The 26,531-nt window shown below is 40.0% G+C and overlaps 1 protein-coding gene across 1 annotated transcript; it reads left to right on the forward strand.

Annotated features, from left to right (window-relative positions):
- Positions 1-364: 364 nt before the first annotated feature.
- RNF149 (ring finger protein 149) lies at positions 365-23,581 on the forward strand (the record flags this gene model as incomplete). Its single annotated transcript, XM_084235524.1, is given in 7 exon segments — positions 365-818; positions 12,309-12,559; positions 13,677-13,745; positions 16,449-16,531; positions 18,754-18,853; positions 22,655-22,847; positions 23,463-23,581. Coding segments are annotated over 7 exon segments (1,194 nt in total). The 3' UTR covers positions 23,507-23,581.
- Between the last annotated feature and the right edge of the window lie 2,950 nt (positions 23,582-26,531).

The following is a 26,531-nucleotide window of genomic DNA, read 5'->3' on the forward strand; positions in this document are numbered from 1 at the left end:
CTCTGACCACCCAGGCCGGGTGGGGCGCAAGACTTCACGCGCCGCTGCCCGTGCCCGCGCGGGCGGCTCAGGGTCTGCACTCGCGGGCGCTCGAGGTGTCCACCCCGCAGGGGCAGTGGCGAGGCCCCGGGGGCGGGGCCACGTAAAGCCCCGCCCACAGCCCCGCCCCGACCCCGCCCCCGGGCTCCGCCAGGTGCGCGCGTGCCAGTGCCCCGCCCCCCGCCCCGCTTCGCCCACACTTCCCGGCGCCGCCGTGTGAGCCGGAGTCTCCGCGCTTCTCGGGGCCTCGCGCCGGAACCCTCCGGCCCCCGGGAGCCGCCCGCGCCCGCCCCAGCCCGCTCCTCGTCGGCCCGGCGGCGCGGCCATGGCCGGGTGGCGGCGGCGGCGACCCGAGGCCCACGTCGGGGCCCGCGGCGCGCTGGCGCTGCTGGCGCTGGCCCTGTGCGCCCCCGGGGCGCGCGGCCGGGCGCTCGAGTGGTTCTCCGCCGTGGTGCGCACCGAGTACGTGGACCGGCAGGCCAACCGCACCATGGCCGACGTCTCGGAGAGCGGCCGATTCGGCGACAGCTCGCCCAAGGAGGGCGCGCAGGGCCTCGTGGGCGTCCCGCTCGGGGCCGACCTGGAGGGCTGCGCGCCCGACACTCGCTTCCTCGTGCCCGCGCCCGGCGCCGGGGCCGCGCCCTGGGTCGCCCTCGTTGCGCGCGGGGGCTGCACCTTCAAGGAGAAGGTGTTGGTGGCGGCGCGGAGGAACGCCTCGGCCGTCGTGCTCTACAACGAGGAGCGCCACGGGAACCTCACCGGACCCATGTCCCACGCGGGTGAGCCGGGTGCGGGGCGCGGCGGGGGGGAGGGGCGGCCGCTGCACCGCGGTCATGGCCGACGGCCTGTTGGGCCTCCTGCTGGATCCCCAGGGCCAGCCCTGGCCTCTGCTGGTAGAATCTGTTAGGGAGACACCAGATTGGCTTGGTGTGACCTCCTAGGTGCTGTTGGCAGGGCGGCAAGCCTGCCGACGAGATTAGATCTTTGCCGTTCAGGTGAAGGAGCTGGCCCCTGCAGGACGAAAGAAAGAAACATTCATGGGAGGAAGGTTGTGGTGATAGCCGGTAGAAAGTCTCTGGATTCTTAACCACGGATCTCTTTCCAGTCAGCCTTTCCAGAGTCAGTTGTGGGTAGGAATTGAAGCTTTCTCCTAGAACGCTCCACGGCTAGGTCTTCACCACTGTGAAGTGGTAGAGTTTAGTGGCACTCAGGTTTCTTCTCATAAAACATGCCGGAATATTCTAATGCCTTTGAGAAAATCGGGGTTTAATTCTGAGTCAGAAAGTCTGGATTTAAGTCCATGTGTGTTTTCTCACTTGTTAAAAATGAGACTGTGCAATAATACTGGCTCTACTGCCAATGAGAGTCATTATCTTGGGTTTAAATGGCATTTTGCAAGTGTTGCCTAGGTGATCTTTCCTACACATAGGTATTCCCCAGAGCAACAGGTTGCATCTTCTAGCAGTAATGATAGTTTTTAAAAGTCCTATTTTGTTTTGCAAATAACCTCAGAATTGGATCCTGAGTACCATACTACTGATACACTGCAGAGTGACCGTATTTCTGTTATGCCTTCTTACATCTCTGCTCGTTAAATTCACTGTGATTAAAATCTCTTTAGAGGGCCACCCCTGGTGGCGCAGTGGTTGAGCGCTGGGCCACTGGTGAGGGTCCCACATGGCGCGACAGGCCTCTCTTGCTGCGCCCACTGCTCCCCTCAGCAGTGTATTTCGTCACTCTGCCTGTTCTGTTCCCCTCTCTGGCTCTGGTGAACTCTCGCCCTCCTGCGCTTCTGACTGTACTCAGTGATTGTATAAATAAATAGATCTTTTTAAAAAAAAATAAATAAAATCTCTTTATAAAGTTTCTGCTGCTAGTCAGAGGTCCTTTTTCCTGTACCTTTGGTTTTTTTTGTTTTGATTTCCCTAATGCAAGTTCAGAACCCAACAGTCAAATAAGGGCAGAAAAGTGACTTTGCATTTAATTACTTTTAGAAAGGAACAGAAATCAGTTGAGAGATGAGGAAATGGAGACTGTTAGAGTAACTCTTTGAGGAAGGGTGATTGAGGGTTCAGGTTGCTGAGAAATGGGCAGAAACTGTTGGGCAAGAAAGGGTACTATGGACAATGGAAAGGCATATTTGAAATTGGATGGGAGTGATCTGATGGATCCAGGATAGAGGTCGCTGAATGAGTAAGATTTTTCAAAAGCCTGGAAGGCTTGCTCCAAAATGCTTGTGGAGGGGTTGGCCTCAGATAGTAGAGTTGCAGTTGAAAGGAAGTGGGGGTGAGGAGTTGGGGATGAAATGGGAGCAGAGATGTCCATGTGTTGACATTGTGCTAGGCACCACCTTTGATGCAATTACTCCAGTGCTACCAAATCTATCTAATGATCATTGTACCTAAGCCATGTTTACACACAACTGTTATAAAAAGTCCTGTTAGTGTTCACGTAACTATTCCAGATTATCGTATCCACGTTGTTTGCCAAGTTTAGTGGTTCTGTCAAAAGAGCTTGGTGTATCAGGATACTCTGCATATTTGCAGTCATTTTCCAGTGTGGGCAAATCTTTTTTTTTTTTTAAGGTTTTATTTATTTATTTATTTATTTATTTATTTATACCATCACTGGGTACAGTCAGAGGCGCGGGAGGGTAAGAGAATTCACCAGAGCCAGAGCAGGGAATAGAACAGGCAGACTGACAAAATACACTGCTGAGTGGAGCAGTGGGCGAGGCAGGAGAGGTCTGTCCCACCATGTGGGACCCTCGCTGGTGGCCTGGGATCGAACCGGCACTGCAGAGGCTGCGGTCAGCTTGGCAGCCCAGCGCTCAACCGCTGCGCCACCAGGGGAGGCCCTTGTGTGCAAATCTTAATGTAGACTTTTTCTTTTATTTTTCAATGGCAGGCTCATTTGCTTACAATTTTCTTAATCTGCTTACTGCATTTTTTATTAATGATATTAACATCTTTCCAGGAAAATAGCACTATTCTTTTTTTAAAAAATATTTATTTTTGCCTAGAAGAGCTGGGGTACAGGCCAGAGATGGGGTGGGTGAGAAGATCACCAGAGACAGTGGGGAACAGAACTGGCAGATTGACCGAAGTACACTGATGAGGGGAGCAGCAGGCGAGTCAGGAGAGGTCTACTGGGACATGTGGGTTGCTCCCCGGCTAGCTGGGGATCGACTTGTGCTGCAGAGGCTGAGAATTGCTTCAGAGTGTGGCGCCTAACCCCTAGCGCCATCAGGGAGACCCGAAAATAGCACTGTTCTAACCATGGTACAGCAACCTTGCTTGTTTATTGACCTAATTTATCCAGGCCCAGAAAAAAACATGTCATTGATGTTTTCTTTTAAATTCTCTTTTGGTGAACGTCTCTTCCTATTATCAATGTCCATTTTAACCTGTTTGCCATGAAAATATTTCTGTTTGAGAGAAAAGATAGAAGCAACAGAGTTAGCAATTTTTTAAAAATGTGTGAAAGTATCCGGTGCATAGGTGTTGTGCTCAGTATTTTTCATACAGTGGCTCACTTAATCTTTCTGACAACCTTTTAAGTAGCTCCCTTAACTCTTTTATAAGTGAGAAAACTGATACTCAAGGAACTTAAATGACTTTGTCTGAGATAACCAGGTGACCTCTGGTTAGGTTATTCTTTATTATGAGAGGTGTTGTTATGTGTATTATATATTTAGCAGTATCCCAGGCCTCTCTAACCACTAAATTCCAGAAGTATACCACCAGTTGTGACAACCAAAAATGCCTCCAGATGTTACCAAATGCCCAGGAGTAAGAGGAGATGACAAAATCATCTGAGATTAATTTGGTAGCAACTGACTAACAGATTAAACAGAAACAGCTGGAAACAAAGACTCCAGTTTAGACTGCTGCACTGGTCCGAGGGAGATTATAGTGGTGACTATAGGAATGGAAAGGACTGACCCTCAGAATTTGACCCAGTTGAGTACAAGGGGACAAGTTGTATTGTGACTTTTTTTTTTTAAGATTTGTTTTTATTTATTTATACAAGCACTGGGTACAGTCAGAAGCGCAGGAGGGTGAGAGAATTCACCAGAGCCAGAGCGGGGAGCAGAACAGGCAGAAGGACCAAAGTACACTGCTGAGGGGAGCAGTGGGCGGCAGGAGAGGTCTGCGCGCCATGTGGGACCCTCCTCCGGTGGCCGGGGAGCAGCCGGGGATCGAACCGGCGCTTTAGAGGCTGCGGGCAGCTTCGCAACCCAGCGCTCAACCGCTGTGCCACCGGGGAGGCCCTGTATTGTGACTTTTGAGAATGGAATAGAATTAAGAAATCAGAAAAGGAACCAGCTTTGGCATATCTGAATTTGAAATGCTAAGCAGAATCTTAAAGTCAGCTCAGAATTGCGGTTCTTGTATTTTGTCAGAATGTGTCCAGAGCAGGTAAAAACTGCTGATTAGGTGATTCTCGTGTTTCTGGGTAACACCAGTCAGTGTTCTACAAAATTGACAGAGGTGGGGGCCTCCCTGGTAGCACAGGGGTTAAAGAGCACTATCAAGCTATCACCAGCCACTGCCTGTCCTGCCAGGGAGCTGACTCCCATGGTGCAGCAGACCTGACCTGTCTCCCCCCCCCCCCCATGTATTTCAGTAGATCTGCCTGTTCTGCTCCCCACTCTGGCTCTGGTGACTCCCTTCCCCCCCCCTACTTTTGGCTTATACACCCCAGTTCTTGTATGCATACATAAATAAATCTTTAAAAAAAATTGACAGACGTGGCTGTTTGTAGAATTGAATCATCGTAGTCTTTTCCCAAATCTCAGGGTATATTTCTCTAGTTTTTCTTAAATATGTTACTAGATTCTTATAGAATCCAGTATAAGCTATTTTGGGTTTAAATCAGTATTTTTATTGTGGTTCTAAAATAATTAATGACTTTTTAAAAAGATTTATTTATGTATGCATACAAGCACTGGGGTAGAGGCCAGAGGGGAGGGGGGTGGTGGTGGTGAGAGGATTCACCAGAGACAGAGTGAGGAGCAGAACAGATGGATCTACTGAAATACACTGCTGGGGTACAGCGGCAGCAAGGCAAGAGAGGTCTGCACCAGGGAGGCCCAATAATTGATGACTTTAATATTGTATCAAAACAACTGTCAGGGTTACACTGATTCTCAAAGTTAATTCCCATCACTCTAGCAGTCAGATATGATGATTAGATGTACTTTGACCAAGAGAGGTAAAAACTGATTGTCAAATGGTTAAAAGGAAATCTTTTAGAGTATTTGCCTTAATGTAGTTATTGTTGGTTAATAAATAAGAATGAAACTTCAGCCAAAATCTCAGCATGAAATTTTTGATATGGCATTTATATTCTGTCAATAGTGGTTTAATGTGCTTCAGGCCACTTTTGAGGAAAGGGCCAGACTTGGGTGAGGGAGATTACAAAGATGTATAAGAGTCCCTGACTTTAAGAGCGGTGTACATTTTGTACTTGGTAATAGTCTTTCATGAATAACAAATACTTGATGATCTTTATTACAAATAATCTAAAAATTTAGATTTGAGTTTAGAATGTATTTGGGTGAGTTTTTTGAATAGAATGTGTTTGGATGCTCTAAGATGACACAAATGGCACCTCAGAGACTCTTAGGGGGTGAAATTAAGTAGGATGGTTCCTAGGAAGATTGAGCTTTGAAGGACAAGTTAAGGTGCTGGACAAGGTGTCTCTGGGCACATACAGTGTGCAGTATGGGTGAGGGACACAGAATATTCTGGGTGGTGGGAATAGCATTGCCAAAGACTGAAGGATTAATGTAAAATAATGCATGTAGGAGAACTGCAGAGTTCTCAATAAGACTGTGGAGTAGTATATAAAACAATTATAAAATATATTTGAGCAAACTAAATTACCCAAAACAAAATTTGAAATTCCAAGAAGATCATTGCCTTTATATTTGGGTCCTCCCAACTCACCCTAGCCAACCATAAAAACATTTCTGTTTTGAATAACAGTTTCGAATTTCTGAGACATTTGCAGTCACTTCTGGTGTGCTATTTCCCCTACAGAGAAGTCTAGAATATTCTCCTTTTGGGTCATTTCAACTATAATACAAAAAAAAAAGCCAATTTTTCAGATTGATTAATTCATACAGCAGATCTTTTATGGGCTGTCATTGCCTGTTGTGGGGGCTGCAAAACTAATAAATAAGAACAGGTAGTACTGGTCTAGTGGGGGAGAGAGGCCTGTAAAGAAATTATACAAGGTCTATAAAAAGAAGAGTAAGAGGTGTTGACACCTTGCATACACAAACGGGTGGGTGGGTGGTACTGAAAAGTCTTAATGTGGACTTGTGCTGAATCTTTGAAGATCTGATAGGGAATTCTCCAGGTAGGGCAGAGTGGGGGGAGGTGGATACAACATGGGAGATAAGTTCATGAGATTTTCTTGCTGAAACTTTAAAATGTATTTTCTGCTGCCTGAATTGGTTTTCCAAATCAAAAACCTAATCCCCTACTTTAAATATTTCAGTACTTATCTCCTTCAAGAGAATGTTGAATTCTACTTTAAATAGTTTCCTTGTGAGAAGGACTCTAAGTATAATGCTCCAGAGTTTTGAAGCTGTTAACCAAGATAGAATTTCTCATTTGTTTTGTTTTTGACAAAGTGCTCAGAGGAACACAGAAACTTGAAAGAAAATGGAAGTAAACACAGTTTTATTTTTGAAACAGGGGGATTTACATTGTGGATATTGGGCTTGCTAAAAAATAGTATATTGGGTATCACTATTTGACAAGTAGATTTTGATCATGTACTATATACAAAGACCTCGTCAAAGTAATAACTTGCCTTCGAGAAGTTTTCTTGTCCAATGTTGATGTGTGTACTTTTTGGGAAGAAGAGCACTGCCTTTTTTATTTTTTATTTTATTTTCTTTTTGTAAGATTTATTTATACATACAAGAGCTGGGATGTAGGCCAGAGAAGGGTGAGAGGATTCCCCAGAGACAGAGTGGGGAGCAGAATAGGCAGGTTGACTGAAATACACTGCTGAGGGGAGCAGTGGGTGAGACAGGAGAGGTCTGCTACGCCTTGTGAGTCACCTTCCTGGCCTGAGTCACCTTCCTGTCCCGTGTACAGTGGCTACTGATAGCTTCATGGTGCTGAGATTTAACCCCTTGCACTACCAGGGAGGCAGGCCCACTGCCTTTTTTAACTGAATAGTAGTAATGTTAGTAATGTTAAGGGTTGGTAGTAATGTTAAGGGTTGGTAGTAATGTTAAGGGCCTAGGCAAAGAAAAAAATTCCAAGTACTTTTTTCTCCCTCATTGCAAGTCTTTGAGTGCCTGTGTCTTCGGTGAAGAAATTCACATATTTAGTTAGGAAATAAACTGATTTGCTCTCATGTGCCAAGAGGCTTTATAGGATTAGCCCAGGGAAGTGATGAATCAGACTGTAAGGGGAAGGTGCCCTTAGTATTGCCTGTGAGGTGACCACAAGCTGAGTGCATATTTATTAGACTACCCTGCTTCCAGTTTACACCAAAAAGTGTTGCAGAGCAGCAAATCACAGGATAAAATGAGTCTTCATTCTCGATTTTGTTAATTTAAAATAGTTACCAGAAGCAGTTTTGCTGCTGTAACTATAGTATAGTAAATGCTTTAGCCTTCATCCTAGATACAGTATTTTTTTTTAATGATTTCTTCTACCTCAGTGACCTAAAATTAATTTCCTAGGTGAACATTTTAGATTAATATTACAAATGTTTTCACTTCAGGGTATCTTCCTAATAATCATTGTGTTAATAGCTGTCCCTCTCCCACCTCCTTAAGATGAAACATTTAAGAACCTCTAATTTCATTTTATCTTCCAGTCCAATGAATTTATTAATTTATTCAACAAATACTTATGTGCTAGCTTCTATGTAAGGCATTGGTGTAAAGAAATAAAGATCCCTTTACAAACATTTTAGTCACTAACCAAATTGGACCAGTTATCATCCCAAATATATTTTTATGATGGTTTCACAGCTTAGGAAGCCTCCCTTCCTTTGCTTGGTAAACTTTTCCTGCCCATCAAGATGTAGCTCAAGAGGGAAAAGTTCCCTTTCACCCAAGACAAAAATTGTCACTTCATTTCTCCCACTCTTTGTCATATTCTACTTTCTTGCTAAATAAGTAACCATCCAAAATAGAAAAATTCTCATCCCTATTTTATAGCTGAAGAAATATTCTCAGAGAGGACCCAGATAGTGATGTGAGATTTGAACCCAGTCTCTGAGGCTCTGGAGCCTGTCACCCCCAGAACAAGGAAGGGCCAAGGCAAGGAGTAGGCTGGAGCTGGGTCTTCAGATCTGAGAAGCTTGTTTCCCAGGAGGTATATGACATTGAGCCGCTCTCTAAAGATTTCTCAGCCTTCAGTAGATGAAATTGCTGCCTCTTCAGCTTCAAGTGAGATGTAAATGTGAAAATGTGCTTCAAAATTGTTTTTCCCATTTATTACACACAGGTATATTTAGATACGTGCGTGTGCACACACACACACAGACACGAATATATGTGTAGATAGTATCTGTATTTATCTCCACAGATCAGTCCCAGAAATTGTGTGTGGCTGTAACCACAGCATAGAAACAGTTTTGCTTTCTATATAAAAGCTTTTAACTGAAATGGGTACATGGGTTCATACCACTCTTTCTACTTTAGTATGTGCTCAACATTTTCTACAAAAGGAAGTTTATTAAGACTTTCAGTTTATGAAGTGCCATATAATTATAAGCAGTACAGGGCCTCTTTGATGGCATAGGGGTTAAGTCTCAGCACTATGAAGCTATCAGCAGCCACTGCAGCACAAGTTTGATCCCCAGCAAGGACGCTGACCCACATGGCACAGCAGACCTCATCTGTCTTGCCCGCTGCTCCCCTCTGCTCTCCTCTGCAGTCTATTTCAGTCAATCCATCTGTTCTGCTCCCACTCTGTCTCTGGTGAATCCTCTCATCCCCCCCTCTCCCCCACCTCTGGCCTACACCCCAGCTCTTGTATGCATAAATAAATAAAATAAATACCCCCCTCCCCTCACACCTCTGGCCTACACTCCAACTCTTGTATATATAAATAAATGAAATAAATCCTTTAAAAAAAGTAAGCGATACAACTATTAGAGTCATTTCTTTGCTTGTCTTACTTAGCTACTAGATGTTTATTTTCCTGAAAGCAGGAAATGCCTTACTCCTTAAATAGTGTCTCTCTCCCTGGTGGTGACTTGGTAGATTGGGTGAGCGCCAAGGGAACTACAGTTCTTGCTAGTGACCCTTAGAGGTCCAGGTAATAGGATTGGCTTCCACACAGGAGCCACCTTAGAAGGGTGCTCATCTGGTGTTTCAGTAACTAAATACCCATGGCTGAGAGCCACAGCAGACTTGCTATGGGTAAAATTTCTCTACGCAATCAGTGTGTTATAATATGTGGTTTCTGTGTAGTACCAGAGAGCATTCCTTATCTGTATTTTTACATTTTTTTTTAAGATTTATTTAATTTATTTATACAAGCACTGGGTACAGTCAGAAGCGCGGGAGGGTGAGAGAATTCACCAGAGCCAGAGTGGGGAGCAGAGCAGGCAGAAGGACCGAAGTATACTGCTGAGGGGAGCAGCGGGCGGCAGGAGAGGTCTGCGCCCCATGTGGGACTCTCCTCCGATGGCCTGAGAGCAGCAGGGGATCGAACCGGTGCTGCAGAGGCTGTGGGCAGCTTTGCAACCCTGCGTTCAACCGCTGCGCCACCGGAGAGGCCCCTACAATTATTTTTTGAATAGATAATATGTACACATGGTACAGTTCTGCTGTGCCTGACTTCTCTCTCTAGAGGCAGCCAGTGTCCCCAGTCCCTAGAGCAGCCTTCCTGAAATAGTCTAGGTTTTTAAGCCTTACAGATTTTTTTTTTTGGACACACAATTTAATATGTTGCTTTTTTTCTCTTCTGTTTTGAGTTCTAGCAGTGCTACAATGCCAACACAGTTGCTGTCTCTGTCTACATATTGTCATTTATGTAGCTTTTATTATTGGTATACATTTAGATTGTGATAGCAAAATCTTAGAAAAAATATTGGCAATAAATATCTTTAGAGATATCTTATCTTGCACATACGTGTAGTGTATTTTTTCAGTTAAATTCCTGGACCTGAATTCATGGGTCAAAGAAACTTGTGCATTTTTAAAAAAATTGACAGCCAACATCTCCCTTATTAGATTGTAATAATTCCCCCCAGCAGTATACAAGAGTGCAGATTTGTGCTTACTCTCCCCAGTGTATTGTTTCACTTTCTGATCTTTGCTAGTTGTGTTGGTAAAATGTTTTCCTATATACTATGACTTCTCATATATGGAAAATCCCTTTGTTGGGAAATGACTGCTAAGGTGTACTGAGTTTTTTGGGGGGATAGGGGAGGGGGACTATTACATGCCATAGAATTATATAATGGTAATGATGTACACGGTCTTTGTGAATATACCCAAAAGCACTGAATTGTACACTAAGGGTGTTTAATTGCATGTGAGTTACAGCTCACTGAAACTACTCTTATGAATTAGCTTCATTTCCTTTGCTTTCCTGTTGCCTTTTTATTACAGGAAATTAGTTTTGGTCTTTGCTATATTATCTACATTTCCCCCCAGTTGGTCATATGTACTTTTTTTTTTTTTTTTCATATGTACTTTTGATCTTGTTTCTGCTCTCATTAAACCATGCAGAAATTTTGGGTTTTTCTGGTTAGTCAAAATTCTTTTTTTTTTTTTTTTTTCTTTTTTTAAAAAATGGAATCTGACGTAGTTTTCCTCCAGTATTATATACATTTAAATTTCCATGTTTCTTGTTCTCTTTTTTAATATATTTAAACTTTGACTTAGTTGGAATTTATTTTGACAAAAGTTATAAGGAAGGCTGAAGCTTTATTTCCCTCAGATGACACCCAGTTATCCACACACTATTTTAAGTCCATTTTACATTGTTGCTTCGAAATTCGTCTTTTATCATATACTAAACTATTTTATGTGTGTGGGTCTAATTTGTGGACTTTTCTACTTTGCCTGTTCTGATCAGTTTCCCATGGACATATTTAAGGTTTTAAAGATTCTAGATATTTATGGGTGTTGCATTAATTTGGACAGATTCATAGAAATTATTTTGCTGCTTCTATCACTATTTTTTGTCTTCTGTCAGCTCCTGCCTTCAGAACAATGTTAAATATAGTGATCAGAGCAGAAATTCTTAGATTGCCTTAGACAGGCAGGCTTTCATTATTTTATTTATTTATTTTTTTATTTATACAAGCATTGGGTACAGTCAGAAGTGCGGGAGGGTGAGAAAATTCACCAGAGCCAGAGGGGAGCAGAGCAGGCAGACTGACGAAACACACTGCTGAGGGGAGCAGCTGGCGGCAGGAGAGGTCTGCGCGCCATGTGGGACCCTTGCCCAAGGGCCGGGGATTGAACCGGCGCTGCAGAGGCTGCGGACAGCTTTGCAGCCCAGCGCTCAACTACTGCGCCACTGGGGAGGCCCAGGCAGGCTTTCGTTATTATGTATTAATACATTTTTTTTTAAGATTTATTTTCTTTATTCATACAAGAGCTGTGGTGTAGGCCAGAGGTGCGGGAGGAATGAGAGGATTCACCAGAGAGAGTGGAGAGCAGAACAGGTGGATTGACCGAAATACACTGCTGAGGGGAGTAGCAGGCGATACAGGAGAGGTCTGCTGCGCCTTGTGGGCAGCACTCCCTGGCCAGGGATCTAACTCATGCTACTGTGACTTTCAATCACTTGAAAGTGATGAGGCTTAATCCCTTGCGCCACCAGGGAGGCCCCTAAATTAATACTATTAAGTGAAATTGGTATGTAGGATTCTGTTGTTTTTAATTCTGTTGTTTTTAATACCACATTTGGTCTCTTTAGGAATAATTTTGAAACTCCCTCCTTGCCTTTTTTAAAAAACCTGCTCTGAAACAATTAAAATATTGATGTTATTCGTCATGAAAGGTTCAGTGATAGAACTCACCTGTGAAATTGACCAGGGATATTGCTTTTTGAGGGGGGGATTGGTGTCTTGTTTTACTTCAGTAACTACTGTAATAATATTTTTCTTTAGGGATCAGTTTTGTTAATTTATCTTTTCCTTAAAAAATACCCATTTTATTGAAATTTTCAGATGTTTCTACATGGCTAAGCCGTAACATTCATTTATGTTATATTTATTTGTATCTTATTTTGTGTTCTTTATATTGATTTTCTCCTTTCCCACAGGAACAGGAAATATAGTCGTCATCATGGTTAGCTACCAAAAAGGAAGAGAAATTTTGGATCTGGTGCAAAAAGGGATTCCAGTCAATATGACTATAAAGGTCGGCACGCGTCACGTACAGGAATTCATCAGTAGTCAGTCTGTGGTGTTTGTCGCCATCGCTTTCATCACCATGATGATTATCTCATTAGCCTGGCTAATATTTTACTATATACAGCGTTTCCTATATACTGGCTCTCAGTTTGGAAGTCAGGTAATGATGCATATCTCTTTTTAATTTCGCTTCTTAAAAGATAGTCCGTAAATATTCTTAAATTTCATTTTCATTCATAATATTTAAGTATTAATATTATTTAAAAAATTTTTTTTAAAGTTTTATTTATGCATGCATGCAAGAACTGGGGTATAGGCCAGAGGTGGTGGGGAGGTAAGAGGATTCACTAGAAATAGAGCAGGGAACAGAACAGGCAGATTGACTGAAATACACTGCTGAGGGGAGCAGCGGGTGAGACAGGAGAGGTCTGCCGCACCATGTAGGTAGCTCCCTGGCTGGGGATTGAACTCTTGCCTCAGTGACTGCGGATGGCTTCATAGGTTGTGTCTTAACCCCTTGCACCACCAGGGAGGCCTAAAAATAATTTTTTAATTAGAATATATTAAATTTTCAATTTTGTGAGACATAGGATACCTTTTAAGCCAGGGTCATTCTTTGCATGTTTTGCTCCTACAGATAACGTTTGTCCTTTTATAGACATAAAGGAATGACAGAAAGGCATGAGGGACAAGGAACCTGGTATTTAAAAAGAGAACCCTGGTCACCAAGATGAGGTGCAGAATGGGAGGGCTTCCCTGTCGCCAGAGTGGAGCCATTTTCAAAGCTGTTTATATGCTGAAACATACAATTTCAGGAACAGCAAAAAGGAAAGCAGTTCAAAGAGTCAGCTTTAAAAGGCAGGCTTTTAAAATTTCACACTTACCTCTGTTGTCTTGAAAAGTCCAGCTTCCCGGTTTTTGTAGGTGGTAAATAATCATTTTTGGGTTGTGGTCTCTCTGAGGAGTAAGAAGCCTCTTTCCTTTTAGAGATGTTAACGGATTGAGTGTGTGCTACTCCTAGCCTCAACTTTATGCTTTAGACATAAGAATTGTTTTCTTCTTCAGACATGGAATTGAAAATAAGTATTCTTTATCGAACAGCTCTTAAGTTACATGTGACTGTTCTATGCATTGAGATTTAAATGGTGACTTAAAAATTTGGTTTCATTGTAGTTTAACTTTAAATGAAATTTTCATAAGTTTGCTTAACTATGACTAAACAATGAATTTTTTAAATAGTGATTTAAAAAATTTTAATAATATTTTTCCTACCTAAGAGCCACAGAAAAGAAACAAAGAAAGTTATTGGCCAACTTCCACTTCATACTGTAAAGCATGGAGAAAAGGTAATTTTTTTTGGGGGGGGGGGAAGGGTTTAGACTAGAATATGTCTGTTTATGTAATCTAAGTAATGCCTTCCAGTTTGCTAAAATCACAGTGTTAATAAATGTGTAGAGTTTTGGCTGGATTGAATTAGGACTAATTTTATGTGCGTGGTCATTCTAAGAAAGGGTTGGCAGAAAGAGTCAATTTTATATGTGAAGAGCTTTCTAGACCTTCCTGCCTGGTAGGGTAACCTCTGATCACTATGTGAATTTAAATGAATTCAGTTAAACTTAGAACTCAGTTTGTCAGTCACATTAATTACATTTCAAATGCTCAGATAGTTGCACTGGCTGGTGCTACCATTCTAGACAGCACAGACATGTCCATCATTCAAGTAAGTCTTACCTTTTGGCCAGACACAAGTAACTCTTAAAGAAGCCATAGAGCTCAGTTTATGCCATACACCCTGATACTTTAAATTTATATCTGTTAAGTCTAAAATTACCTGTCCATCCTCTTTGAGTCCCATAGTTACAGGGAGAAAATACTAACTGGGATTTGTGAAGAAGAGAAGAAATATTGTTTTTAAAACTACTGTTTTTAAAAAGAAACATTTTGACATGGCCCAATCTGAGGCTTAAAAGGTCAGAATTATACCAGTTTTAAGCATATTTGGGAAAGGAAAATCTCTGATTTAGAACCTCGGGTGCTTAGAGCTTATATACCCTAAAAGGAAAATAGTTAAACTGTACTTAACAATACTCTCTCTTCCTCTGACCAACATAAAGGATTAAAACAGAAATAGCACTCATTAAAAACAGACTTTTGATTTGTAACACTTTGCTATTAATGGTTTATGTGATATTCTTTATATTGATATTCTTGGAATTGGATTGTTGGTGGCCATTCCTTCCTCAGTACTTTTTCCATTGTAGTAACACTTAAAGTGGAGTAGTTTGCTCAAAGGACTAATTGGTTTCTTTCTGTGTGGATGTATGGAACAGAAAAAGTTAAAAAAAAAGTTGCATCTCAGGACTTAAGATGAGTATCTGATGTACACATCAGTGAGTCGCCAGGAGCGCCTGACAGGCTCCATGTGCATTCATTGTGTCGGTGACTGGACAAACATGTATTTTCATGTTCCTCTAGAAACCTTTCTTATGTTCTCCAGAGCAGAAATCTCAGTTTTTACAAGTGAGAAGCCATAGATTCATGCGTTTAATTTACTGAACTGAGTCTTTGAGAACTTAATTGATATTGTCCTTTACCCATTACAGAACATTTTTGAAAATTTGCTTTTACGGACTATTTTTATGAGAGTTGTACAGTAGTTAAAAAGAGGATCTGTAAATGGTCCATGAGGTATATCCATATGTTCAAATATATGTGGATTTTCTGGTGATGCTATGTATAGAAAAATAATATTTTTCTTTCTCTTTTCTGCTTTCTTAAATCTGCATTTTATTTGGTTCAGGAGTCTGCTTGTTTGCTCATTTTTCTGGTGGACTCCTTCACAGTAGCATATAAGCTTGCAAACCACTAGGGACTTTAAATATTATTTTGTCATTCCTGCACAGCATATGATAAGTAACTGATAATATTTGTCTCTGTTGTAACATATAATGTTAAATGTTCTTACAAAGTTCTAATAGTCTTTAATAGCAATATATGCATATAAAATCAGCTTTTACTGCCTGTTAATTAACAAGTTATACACAGGGCTAAATATATTTTTAAACCATTATATAAGGATATGTGTTAGCTGAGTTCCATAAAATTAACTATCTCAAGTCTCAGGCACATGCAGATGTTGATTAATAGCCCCTGCCTCCCCATCCCAGAATTCTGGGAAGCGGCGTGTTATTTGTCTGTGTTGGGTCAGTTGATCACTGTGACCCACCTGCTTTGGTGAGGGCTGACATCCTTCAAAGTGTCTGGGTCCGTACATTCTTAGAAGTGGAAATTTTTGTCACAAGACTGCTTCCACTCCAGCAACTTTTGTTTCTTTTTACTTTCCTTAATCCCATAGATGAAAATGTTAACTTATTTCAGTTTTTAATTCTTTCAACACTAAAGGTGATTATTTTCAGACATTTAGCCCTTCACATTTTCACATATTGAAGGCATGACTATTCTTTCAGCAAATTCTAATGAAACTGCTTTTGTTTTTGTTTTTAATGATACCAGGAAACAAGTAGTTTGTTAAATATTCATCCTCTTCCTAAGTTTTATGTTTACGATTTATTTTATTACAATGAAACAGGAATTTGCATATCTACAGCCCTTAAAATATGAACTCTTAAAAAAAAAAAAGCAAACACTAGCCTAGTGCTTAAATACTGCTCGTGTGATTAGGTAAACAATGAATTTTTTTCCTTTTCAGTCAGCTATTTCACTTTTTTTTGAGTTTATACCACATTTATCAAATTATCATTAAGGACATATTGCTGAATTTCCTATGTAGAACAAAGTAAAATTTAAATGGGTAGTATGAATTATTTAAATTATTGTAGCTATATCCTAATGCTAAAACTATCAGCCATGTTCTGTAAATGACCTCTTAATAGTGGTAAAAAGGAAACACTAAGTAGAAATCATCTGTATTTACTTCAGGTTGTACCAGTACAGAACAGAATTTACTGTTTACCCAGGATGTGGTGAGTTTTACTGAGAGTATACTGTGTCACATGAATGTCAAAAATTCCTTTTTCTTGTTTTTACAGGGAATCGATATTGATGTTGAAAATTGTGCAGTGTGTATTGAAAATTTTAAAGTAAAGGATGTTATCAGAATTCTGCCATGCAAGTACGTTTTCTTTTTAACCTCCTGAGATATTAAAAATTACTTAAAAGGTTTCTTACAAAAGTGTTATGTTTCCCTTATTACATGAAAGCCTTGCTGTCGTGTGATATTTTCATGATCATTGAGTCTCTTAGAAAAGAAACTTGAGCTCTTCAAGGTTGCCTGTATTGTATTACTTGAAAATTTCTTTGCTTGGGAGACTTAAGGTGACCGTTGAGACCCATTGTATATCTTTGACATAGATTGATTTTTAGCCTTGTAAGCAAGGCTTCATTAGAATTTTGGAATTACCTTATACATTTAGTGAAGCAACAGGTATGCTTTTAGAAATAAGGAGACAAATGTGACAGGGTGCAGGAAGAGAGCAGAAAGTGGGTCAGAGGATGGCAGGGGCTTACTGTTATTTACACACTAGATTTACGCTCTTTGGGGAATTGTGTAAAATATTTCTCCTTTTACTCTGGTTACACAGAGTTTTTAAATTTTTTTCTTTTTTTAGCAACAAGAAATTATGGTTTATTTTTTTTAAGATTTATTTATGCATACAAGAGCTGGGGTGTAGGACAGAGGTGTGTGGGGTGAGAGGATTCACCAGAGACAGAGTGGGGAACAGAACAGGTGGATTGACTGAAATACACTGCTGAGGGGAGCAGCAGGTGAGACAGGGAAGGCCTGCTACACCATGTGGGTCAGCTCCCTGACTGTAATGTAATACAAACTTGTGCTGCAGTGGCTGGCGATAGCCTCATAGTGCTGAGACTTAACCTGTTGTGCCACCAGGGAGGGTCCTGATTTTCTTTTTAATAATGGCTTATTTGAAAGTTTTTCCCAGAGTTGCTGTTTAGCAGAAGGGGGTACAAATTTATATGTCTTAAGTTGATCAGTTTAAATGATACTTCACACGTATTAGAAGTTACAAGTTAATATATAATATGTAATGATTGCTTTAAAGTACTTTAATGTATAGTAGATTAAATTCTCAATAGTTCTGTGGAGGAAATAAATAAATGACTCGGGCAACAAGATTTTTTTTGAATTAAGATAAACTACAGGCATTTATGTGGGATTGCTATGGTGGGTACTTAATGAATCAGGTCACGGTAGGTTGACTATGTTCCTGTAGAGAATTACTAAAATAGAAAAGAATTTTTATTCTAGACTAGTTGAAGGCAAATCTTCTTGCTTTAAAAATGCTGCTTGAGATGCTGTACAAGTGAGCCTGTGAAGCTAATTTCTCTTTATAGCACCAGCCATAGCAGGACAGCTTTTGTCCTTGACCCTTACAAGTAGACGTGTGCACACATTTCCTGGTCTCCTTGTTACCTTCCTCCCCCATTTCCCCCTGCACTTATTTAACAAATTTGCCAATAAAGCCAACATGTTTCTTTAGTGTTTTTGTGAAAATTGCTCCTTTAGGTCAGTTGGTTTCAGTTTGAGAATGGAAAGAGCAAAAGATAGGCTTAAGTAGACTGTGATGTAATTAGGTGTTATTATTAGCTGCACTAGCAGATTCTGATTTGAATAAGAGGCCTCAGACAACACCAGTAATAATGAACACCTGTGCCCAACTTGGTGGTAAGCACATGACATGTTTGCTGCTCAGAATGGCCTGTGGTGTAGGTGCCAAGAGGTTAAGGAGCGCCATGAAAGTCACAGCATTGAGTCACACAACCTGGTGTTTGAGCCCATAACTCAGACTGTTCATTCTGATCTTCTTCATGCCTTGAAAACATAGATTTATCATGAGAGGAAAAGCTTTACTAAGGTAGTAAAAGACGAAAATACATAAGGATCTTTTTTTCATTTGATAGTTATTGAAAAATGTAGTATGTGCAAAAATAAGTAAATAGAAAATAAGGTTTTAAGCCCAAAACCCAAGACAATCTGTTAAATTGTTCTCCTTACATTTGAATAGTTTTATGAATTTATTTAAGATTATGAGTTTAGGATTAGCTATTTCTGTTATTGGTTTACTTATGCTACATTTATGACCAGGAGGCCTTCAAGTCACTTACAAAGGCACATACAAATAGAACCTAGCATGAGGTTGAATGCAAGTGCCAGATTCTGTTTAATGTAGAAAATAAAATATTATTTAGGGTAAGTAAATAGACTAGAATGTTGATTTGACAGAAGTTAACTTGTAATGAGAGGATGAGTGTGTTATTTCCTTTATAAGAATAAACATTTATTTTAAAACATTAACACATACTTAATTTTTTTAGGCATATTTTTCATAGAATATGCATTGACCCATGGCTTTTGGATCACCGCACGTGTCCAATGTGTAAACTTGATGTCATCAAAGCCCTGGGATATTGGGTTTGTTACATTTTTGTTTATATTCAATCTCTGCCCCGGTTCTTCCTGAGTGATTCAATTTCATTACTGGCCAGAGGCAAGAGGAATGAACTCAGTGTTCCTCCGATATCCTTGTGGTTCTCTGAAGAAATTTGCCTCTTTATTAAAAAATTAAGACATTCCAAAAAATGAACTAAATTTGTTGAGTTTAGAATAACATACTAGATGTTTCCTCATAGTTTGTAATTATTCAGAGTAATTATATTCTGGTGTACTACAGTGTAGAATGTATATATCTAGTCAGCTTTATATAAACAAGAACTATAAAATGTTTGAAATGAAAGGAGCGTCATATATTTTCTGACTCAAGGCGCACATTTTATATATGAGGAAACCGATGCCAACCCTTTTGACACCACTTCTCCCAATTCCTGGGCTTCAAAATCAAATACTGCTGGAAAATTAGCCCTGCATTGATTTGTTCTATCAGTTTGTGATACTTAATATGGCCATAGAACCTTTTCAGAAAACAGACAAAAAGTAAGAGAGAACATGGTTATACTAGCCATGTGCTAAATGCCTCGCACACATCATTCCATTTAACTCTCCCAGCCATTCTTGAGGTAAGTGCCATTACTATTCCTATTTTACTAACTAGAAACTGAGCTTAGAGAAGCTAAGTAACTCACCTAAAGTCACACAGCCAGTTAATGGGGCATTGGTTTTCAAACACAAGTTTGCTTAATTCCAGGATCCAAGTTATTTAATTCTCCTGTCCAGAATTGGGGACAGAAAGGGGAAAAACACCCAGATCTTTTAAACATTTTATTTTTTTAAGAGGCATGTATTTTTATTTATTTATGATTTTTATTTACTTGTTTGTTTGTTGTGTTTATACATGCACTGGGTACAGTCAGAAGCGCGGGAGGGTGAGAGAATTCACCAGAGCCAGAGCGGGGAGCAGAGCAGGCAGAAGGACCGAAGTACACTGCTGAGGGGAGCAGCGGGTGGCAGGAGAGGTCTGCGTGCCCTGTGGGACCCTCCTCCGGTGGCCGGGAAGCAGCCGGGGATCGAACCGGCGCCACAGAGGCCGTGGGCAGCTTCACAACCCAGCGCTCAACCGCTGCGCCACTGGGGAGGCCCAACACCCAGATCTTCTAGATTGTTAGATATTTTGTTTTTTGAGTCTTCATATACTCTACTAATACCTTCAGGTATTCTTGATTAAATAGTAAACCATTTTGAGATAAAGAACTTTGAAAAACATAATTTAAATGTCAAATATATTCTTTTTTTTTTAAGACAATTTTTTTTTTTCTTTTAAGATTTATTTATTTATTTATACAAGCACTGGGTACAGTCAGAAGTGCGGGGAGGTGAGAGAATTCACCAGAGCCAGAGCGGGAGCAGAGCAGGCAGAAGGACCAAAGTACACTGCTGAGGGGAGCAGCAGACAGCAGGAGAGGTCTGTCACACCATGTGGGACCCTCGCCTGGCGGTCGGGGAACAGCCGGGGATCGAACCGGCGCTGCAGAGGCTGTGGGCAGCTTTGCAACCCGGCGCTCAACCGCTGCGCCACCAGGGAGGCCCCCAAATATATTCTTTTTGCTAAACATTTTTAGAATTATTGATAAAGTTTAGTACAGAGTTAGAAACTACAAAAAGATGTTTTCAAGATAATCATTTTATGCAGCTTAAAGCTATAAAAGTCCTTAAGGCCTCAGGTCTGCTCCAAGTCTCCCTTTATCTTCAAGCTCAGCATGTCTTCAAAAGACAGATGAGAGACCACTGCCTTAGCCAGTGCAATTTCAGGGAGTTACTGTTTTCAGGTGTGAGTTCCTGAATATGATCCCTGTAGGCACACAGTGGAGAAAGGTCAGCATTCAAGACTGTCTTACTAAAATCTCATCCACTCTGATATCTAGATAGTTTCTGTGTATCTAGTCATAGTTTTTAATAATGGTAGCACTCTTCAGCCTGGCATAACATGCTTTCCTAATAAACTTGGCTTATCTTCTCTCTGCTCCAGCAAGAGACTAGATGCACCTCATTTTAAACAATTGGGTTCAGGGAGCTGGACAGATGTTTTCCTTGGCAAAGTTTTCCATCTTCCTGTTTTTCCAGCTTTTCCTACATTTAGAATTTTTTCCACTAGTCAATAATTTTAAACCTGCTTTTCATTTCTAAAAATCTGAGTAAGAGGAATTTCACTGACTTTAGCACTGAGACTTTAATCTTCAAGAGTTTTATTGTTGGATATACATCTACATAGATATTTCATATATTAAAAAATGAAGATATTTCATTTTAGGTAAAGTTGGATTGCTTCTTAGAATGTTAATTTCAGAAAGCTAGAGTGTATATCCCCAGAAAGTAGTTTCGTTTTGAATAACAGAAACCTATGGTAAATCAAACTAAGAAATTGTCTTACCCATAATTTTTTTGATTTTGACAAGTGTGCCATTTTCTTTAGATCCATTGGTCCTGCCCCAATGAATTTTATGAATAGTTGTGACACACAGGCATAGTAACTAGTTCTCATTTCCAAGAAAATGTCCACAGTGAGAGAGCTGCCAGTAGGCCTTTGCATTTGCTCCTCAAACCACTTAGGTGTGTCATTTGTCTGTTATTTCATTCATTCAACAAGCATTTGTCAAAGGAATACTGTCTAAGGTGCTGGATCTGAATTTGGCTCTGGGAAGACAAATAAGATCCCTTCCACTAGTGGGGATTTCACTTTATTGACAGTGCAGTACACAGAAGAAGGAGCAGCGTACTATGCCAGGTGGAGGTGGGAAGATAAAGGGGGTGCATTTTTAGAGGGGCATCTGAGCTGGGTGTTAAAGGATTTGTTTGACAGATCCGTATATTACAAGTTATTGGCATACCTGTGGTGTGAATGTGGGGTCTCAGCCTGGAAGGTAGTTCAGTTTGGCAAAAATGATTACCTGGAAAAACAGATTAGGGTAGGTGGAGCAGGAGCTTGGATGTTATGGCAACACGTGATTTGTTGCTTAGTGTCAGCAGTGTTCTGGGGGTGTTTAGTTACCAAGAGAAAATGTATCGCCTGATACTAGAGATGGGGAGGGACTTCTAGAACTCTGATGGAATGGCCACACCCGTGGCCCTGAGAACCCAGACAGGGGAGGGAATGTCTCTACAGTGTTTTCACCTGAAGCAAAGGTGACAAGCCAAGCCAGCGCTCCCCTGTGGTATTAAAAAAGGTCACTGAATACCCCCCACTTTCATTGTCTTGTTTTCTTTAAAGCAACACATGGAGGGGAGATATGTGGGGGTAAGTGGAAGCAAATTGACAGCTGATAGACTATAAGGAAGGAGCCAAAATTGATACTTTTTAGGTGAATCAAAAGCAATCTGAACCCCTGTGTAGCCTTTTGTGGTTCAGATCCTTGCTCATCTCAACTCCAGTGTCAGTGAGACCGTCTGAGGCAGTAATTTCCGCTCATGTTCACAGCCTTAAGTACTCAGCAGATAATCTCTGTCCAAGAAGGTAGGAAAGTGTGTTTGCAATAGAGCTTCGCTTTCTGTCAGTAGTTTAAAAGGTGGCATTGCTTGTATCAAGGGGGGAAATGTCTTTTTAAAGTAAAGGCTTAGGCCCTGAAAGACTGCTTTTTGAGAAGTAATTTATTTTCTATGAAAGCAATTTATTGTCTTTGATGCTGAAGAAGACACTGATAAACTTTTTGCTATGTATTCTGTACATAAAAGTAAATATTTTGTGTGAATTATCAGCAAAAGATAATAAACCTTGATCGATGTTACTTAGAAAAGGCATTTTCTTTTGTTCTGCTTCTCAAGCTAGAGCTTGAGGATGGGCCTGAGACCCCACCTCCAGAACCTACCCCAGGAAGTGTTTCGGCTGCTAATTTGAATATTACTGTACCAGAGGAGGACAGAAGTGATGTGACCAACTTACCATCGTCTTCTACTAGTGAGTCTGTGCCGCAATGTGATGCCAGTTTTAAGGAAGATGCAGGTGAAAACACAGCCTTATTAGGTAAAGAGCTTGCAACTTGCAAAATAAAGTGATGTTATCAGTTGAAAGAAACTTAAGTACATAAAATTCAGGAAAACATAAAGGAAAAGTGAAAAATGACAGTCCTGCACTAGAAAACCATATTAGTGATAACATTTTGATAAAGGTTCTTCAGATGTTTTGCTGTTATTTATATGCAGCTGGTAACCTTATTTTTTCCTTAGGACATGAAACTCAATAGGTAAGCAGATGATTTCGTATAGCTGCATAGGGCTACATTCTGGGTTCAAGTAATTTCTTTAAATCATACGCTATGGATGGATTTCATTTTTAGTAACAGACTATAGCTATATAAATACTCCAATACCTCCAACTCAAACTACATCTTTATAGCACCACGAAGATTGGATTAATTTTGGTTAAGCTAATACTAGAAAAACTTCATATTGTGAGGGAGGTATTTATTTTTTGTTGACTGTTCCTCTAGAATGGGTTGCCTGTCATTTATAAATGTCATTCTTTTTCATCTGTAATTTGTTTCTTGAATTATAATCTCCAAATAAAAGTAGAGTGCTTGTGTAGCTGAAATTCAGAATATGTCAACTGACTAACACTGGCATTTGTGCTTTGTTGTAGAAACAGGCAGGCGAGACCTTCAGCGTGGAGGACCTGTCTCCTAGCATACATCCCACGGATGCATCAGACAGGACTTTGGCTTGAATTAAAGGATGTTTTATTTTTTTTTTTCACTTTAGCACATAGCTTGTATATTTGAAAATAATGTACATTCTTTTATCTTCCAGATTCTGATTTGATATACAAAAGGCTAAGCTATTTTATTCTTAGGAAGACTGATTGGTCTTCATATATTTATCTACTAAAGTATATCATTTAAAATGAGCAGTCATTTAGATTAATACAGGGACTGCTAGGGGAGGAGCTGTAGTGTCAAAGGGAGATGGTGGTTCTCAGTGTTAGGCTAGCGCCTGCGGTACTATAAAAACTAACTCTGTTTCTCAAGGATAGTTTTAGACTAAGCACACTTACTTAGACTAGCTGAAAAGGAGTTTTGGAATTAAATTTAGTAATCAGTCATGAGTTTTCCCTAGAGGAAAATCTGTTTTAGAACATTAAACTTGTAAATGACATGAAAGAAATCTATAGCTTTCTTGCACTTCTGTGTTATATATGATGATTTCAAAACCTAAGGATATTTTTTCATTGTTTTCTATTTGGAGTTATGACTAGATGTCTTCAGGATTTGCATTTTTCCCTGTTATTACCTAACTTCTTGTGATAGCTTGACGGGGAGTGAGATTTGTTCATTTTTTTCTACAAATAAAAAAAATAAGATTCTGTATCACACATGAGCATTAAGTTCTTCATTACCTTGTAAAGGAAATCAAGTAGGCATACTGTGATTTTGGGTAAATGATGAAAATACATGGTATTAACTATAACCTTTACAATTAAAAGGTAGTGGAAAAGTTTGATTTTTATTGTTGCAAAAATAATTTTAAAGCAGACTTTCTAAATTCTTTTACTCATTTCTTTTTCTTATTTTTAGGTTAAAGAAGCAGGCTAATGTAAAGCTTTTGGAGATGGCTCTGTTTTTAAAATAATTACATAGGTAAACATACACACACCCTCTCAACCTCTGAGAGGTAAAAGTGGAAATGAGAGAAGAGTTATTTAGAACTCAGAATTGTAGTCTTTGATTGCTTCTACACTAGTTATTGTCTATATTCTTTATTTTGTGGATAAAAATAATGAGAAAAATATAATTTAAAAAAATTGAAGTATTATAGCCAAATACAAGATAGAAAGGTTTATGTAGCTCATTGTTTTCAAGCTATTTAACACACTTTGATTCCAGACACTGATAGTGAAATACTTGAGTAAACAGTTCTACTTAAATTGCGAGTCTGGAGTCAACATGAGGAGCTGAAATAGAAAATGAGGAGTTGAAATAGAAAATGTCATGCTTGGAGCACCGAACAAGCAGACACCCTCAAAAGTGTAGGTTCCCATAGTAGCCATTATCTTTGAAATCTGCTACTCCCTTGATTCTGTACCATATAGATTATTTGCTCTGTGTATTTTAAGAAGCATATTAGGGAGAAATGCTGAAATCGATCATTCTTCCTGGTAGCCAGTGAAGCTGACTTAAAAAGAATACTATGACAGATCAAGGTAAATTGCTTTTGATAATTATATAAGTGATTTCTTTATCAGCAGCTGTCACTATAGCTTTCCTTATTTCAAAAGTTTGAACACTAGGCAGATTGGAAGAATTGTAGCTTCATCTTTAGAAACTCAAGTTTATTAATAGCAGAAAAGGAATTTGGCAATAGGCAACTTCAATACTCAAAAGGGAAAAGTTTCCTTTACTAGAAGATGTTTCTTAGATGGAACTAAACATGATAACGAATGGCCCTATGTACCAGAATTTTTGCTGAAACATAAAGCTGATATGATGCTGGGAATATGGCATATATAAATGAAGGTAGTAAATCAGAGATTTAAGAGTAGTTATATTTATGGTATCGTTTTCCAGCAAATAGTTCTTATAAAAGTCATTTGTTCACCTATGTAGAAACTTTTTTTTTTTAACTGTGAAAGTCACATGCAGCGTGTCAAAGAGTTGGTGTGTCCCTGAATGTGAAGTTTTCTAGTCCACTGCCTGCCCATCCACTGCCTGCCCGTGTGCTGCTTCTGGGTTTCTCATCAGAAAACCTCAAAGGTCTGGAGGAGACCTTTGAGGCACCTCTTGGCAGGTAATAATTTCTTGCATGCTGTCTTGTTAGGGATGGATCATGATGATACAAAACCTTTTCTGAAAGGTTGCTCCCTGTTGTTACTGAGGAATGATGACAATAAAAGGCCGAATTGCAGTGTCTCCATCAGCAGTTTGCTCTCTTTGTGGGTGCACGATGACAAAACCTCCTGAAGCGAACCACTGGTCTGACCTCGGTAACATCAGGACTGAAGCTTAATGACTTGGGCAAGCTTTCCAAAAAAGGCATTCCATAGAGAGCTAAAATGTTTTTTACAATGCTCAGTGAAAGTTGGTCCATATTAGGGCTTAAATATTAGTAAATACCTCTCTGTGTACTTTAAGATACATTTGCTGAATACTATCATAAAAACACTAGCAGACCTTCAAGAACAGGTGTGTTCCCATTTCAATGAAATATCCAGTGCAACCAAATTCTCCAGCCAAAGAGCTTAGTTTGGCAGTTCAATTTGAGCATGTTAAGGGTAATTTGCTTGCTGAAGGCTAAGATTAAATCAGTGTGTTTGGATTGTAACTGAAATTTAAAGTATACGTCCTAGTTAAAAGCAGTTTCTTCAGGCTGTATAAATCCCACTTGGGAATTTACATAGCTCTGGATATTGGCTTGAACAAAAGCTAGTCTTGTGGTATGTTGTTTCTGTGATGCAACATCTAATTAGGAGACCCACCTAAGCCTTTCCCAGTAATAAGTTTGAGAAATTTTATTTGCAAAAATACTGATATATGAAAGTGCCATTTTTGCACTGTTAACAGCCTCGCCTCTAAAGATTTGCCTTCATTTAGACAAAATATTGTGAATTGAACAAAGTGTTTGCACTGCATTCTTTTAAAATGAAAGAATGTTCTTTTTGATGAGTTGTAGACTTACATAATACAAGCTACAAGCCAATGAGAAACCTGGTAACAGC

This window comes from Talpa europaea, assembly GCF_964194135.1.
Source record: "Talpa europaea genome assembly, chromosome: 6".
NCBI classification, from domain to species: Eukaryota; Metazoa; Chordata; class Mammalia; order Eulipotyphla; family Talpidae; genus Talpa; species Talpa europaea.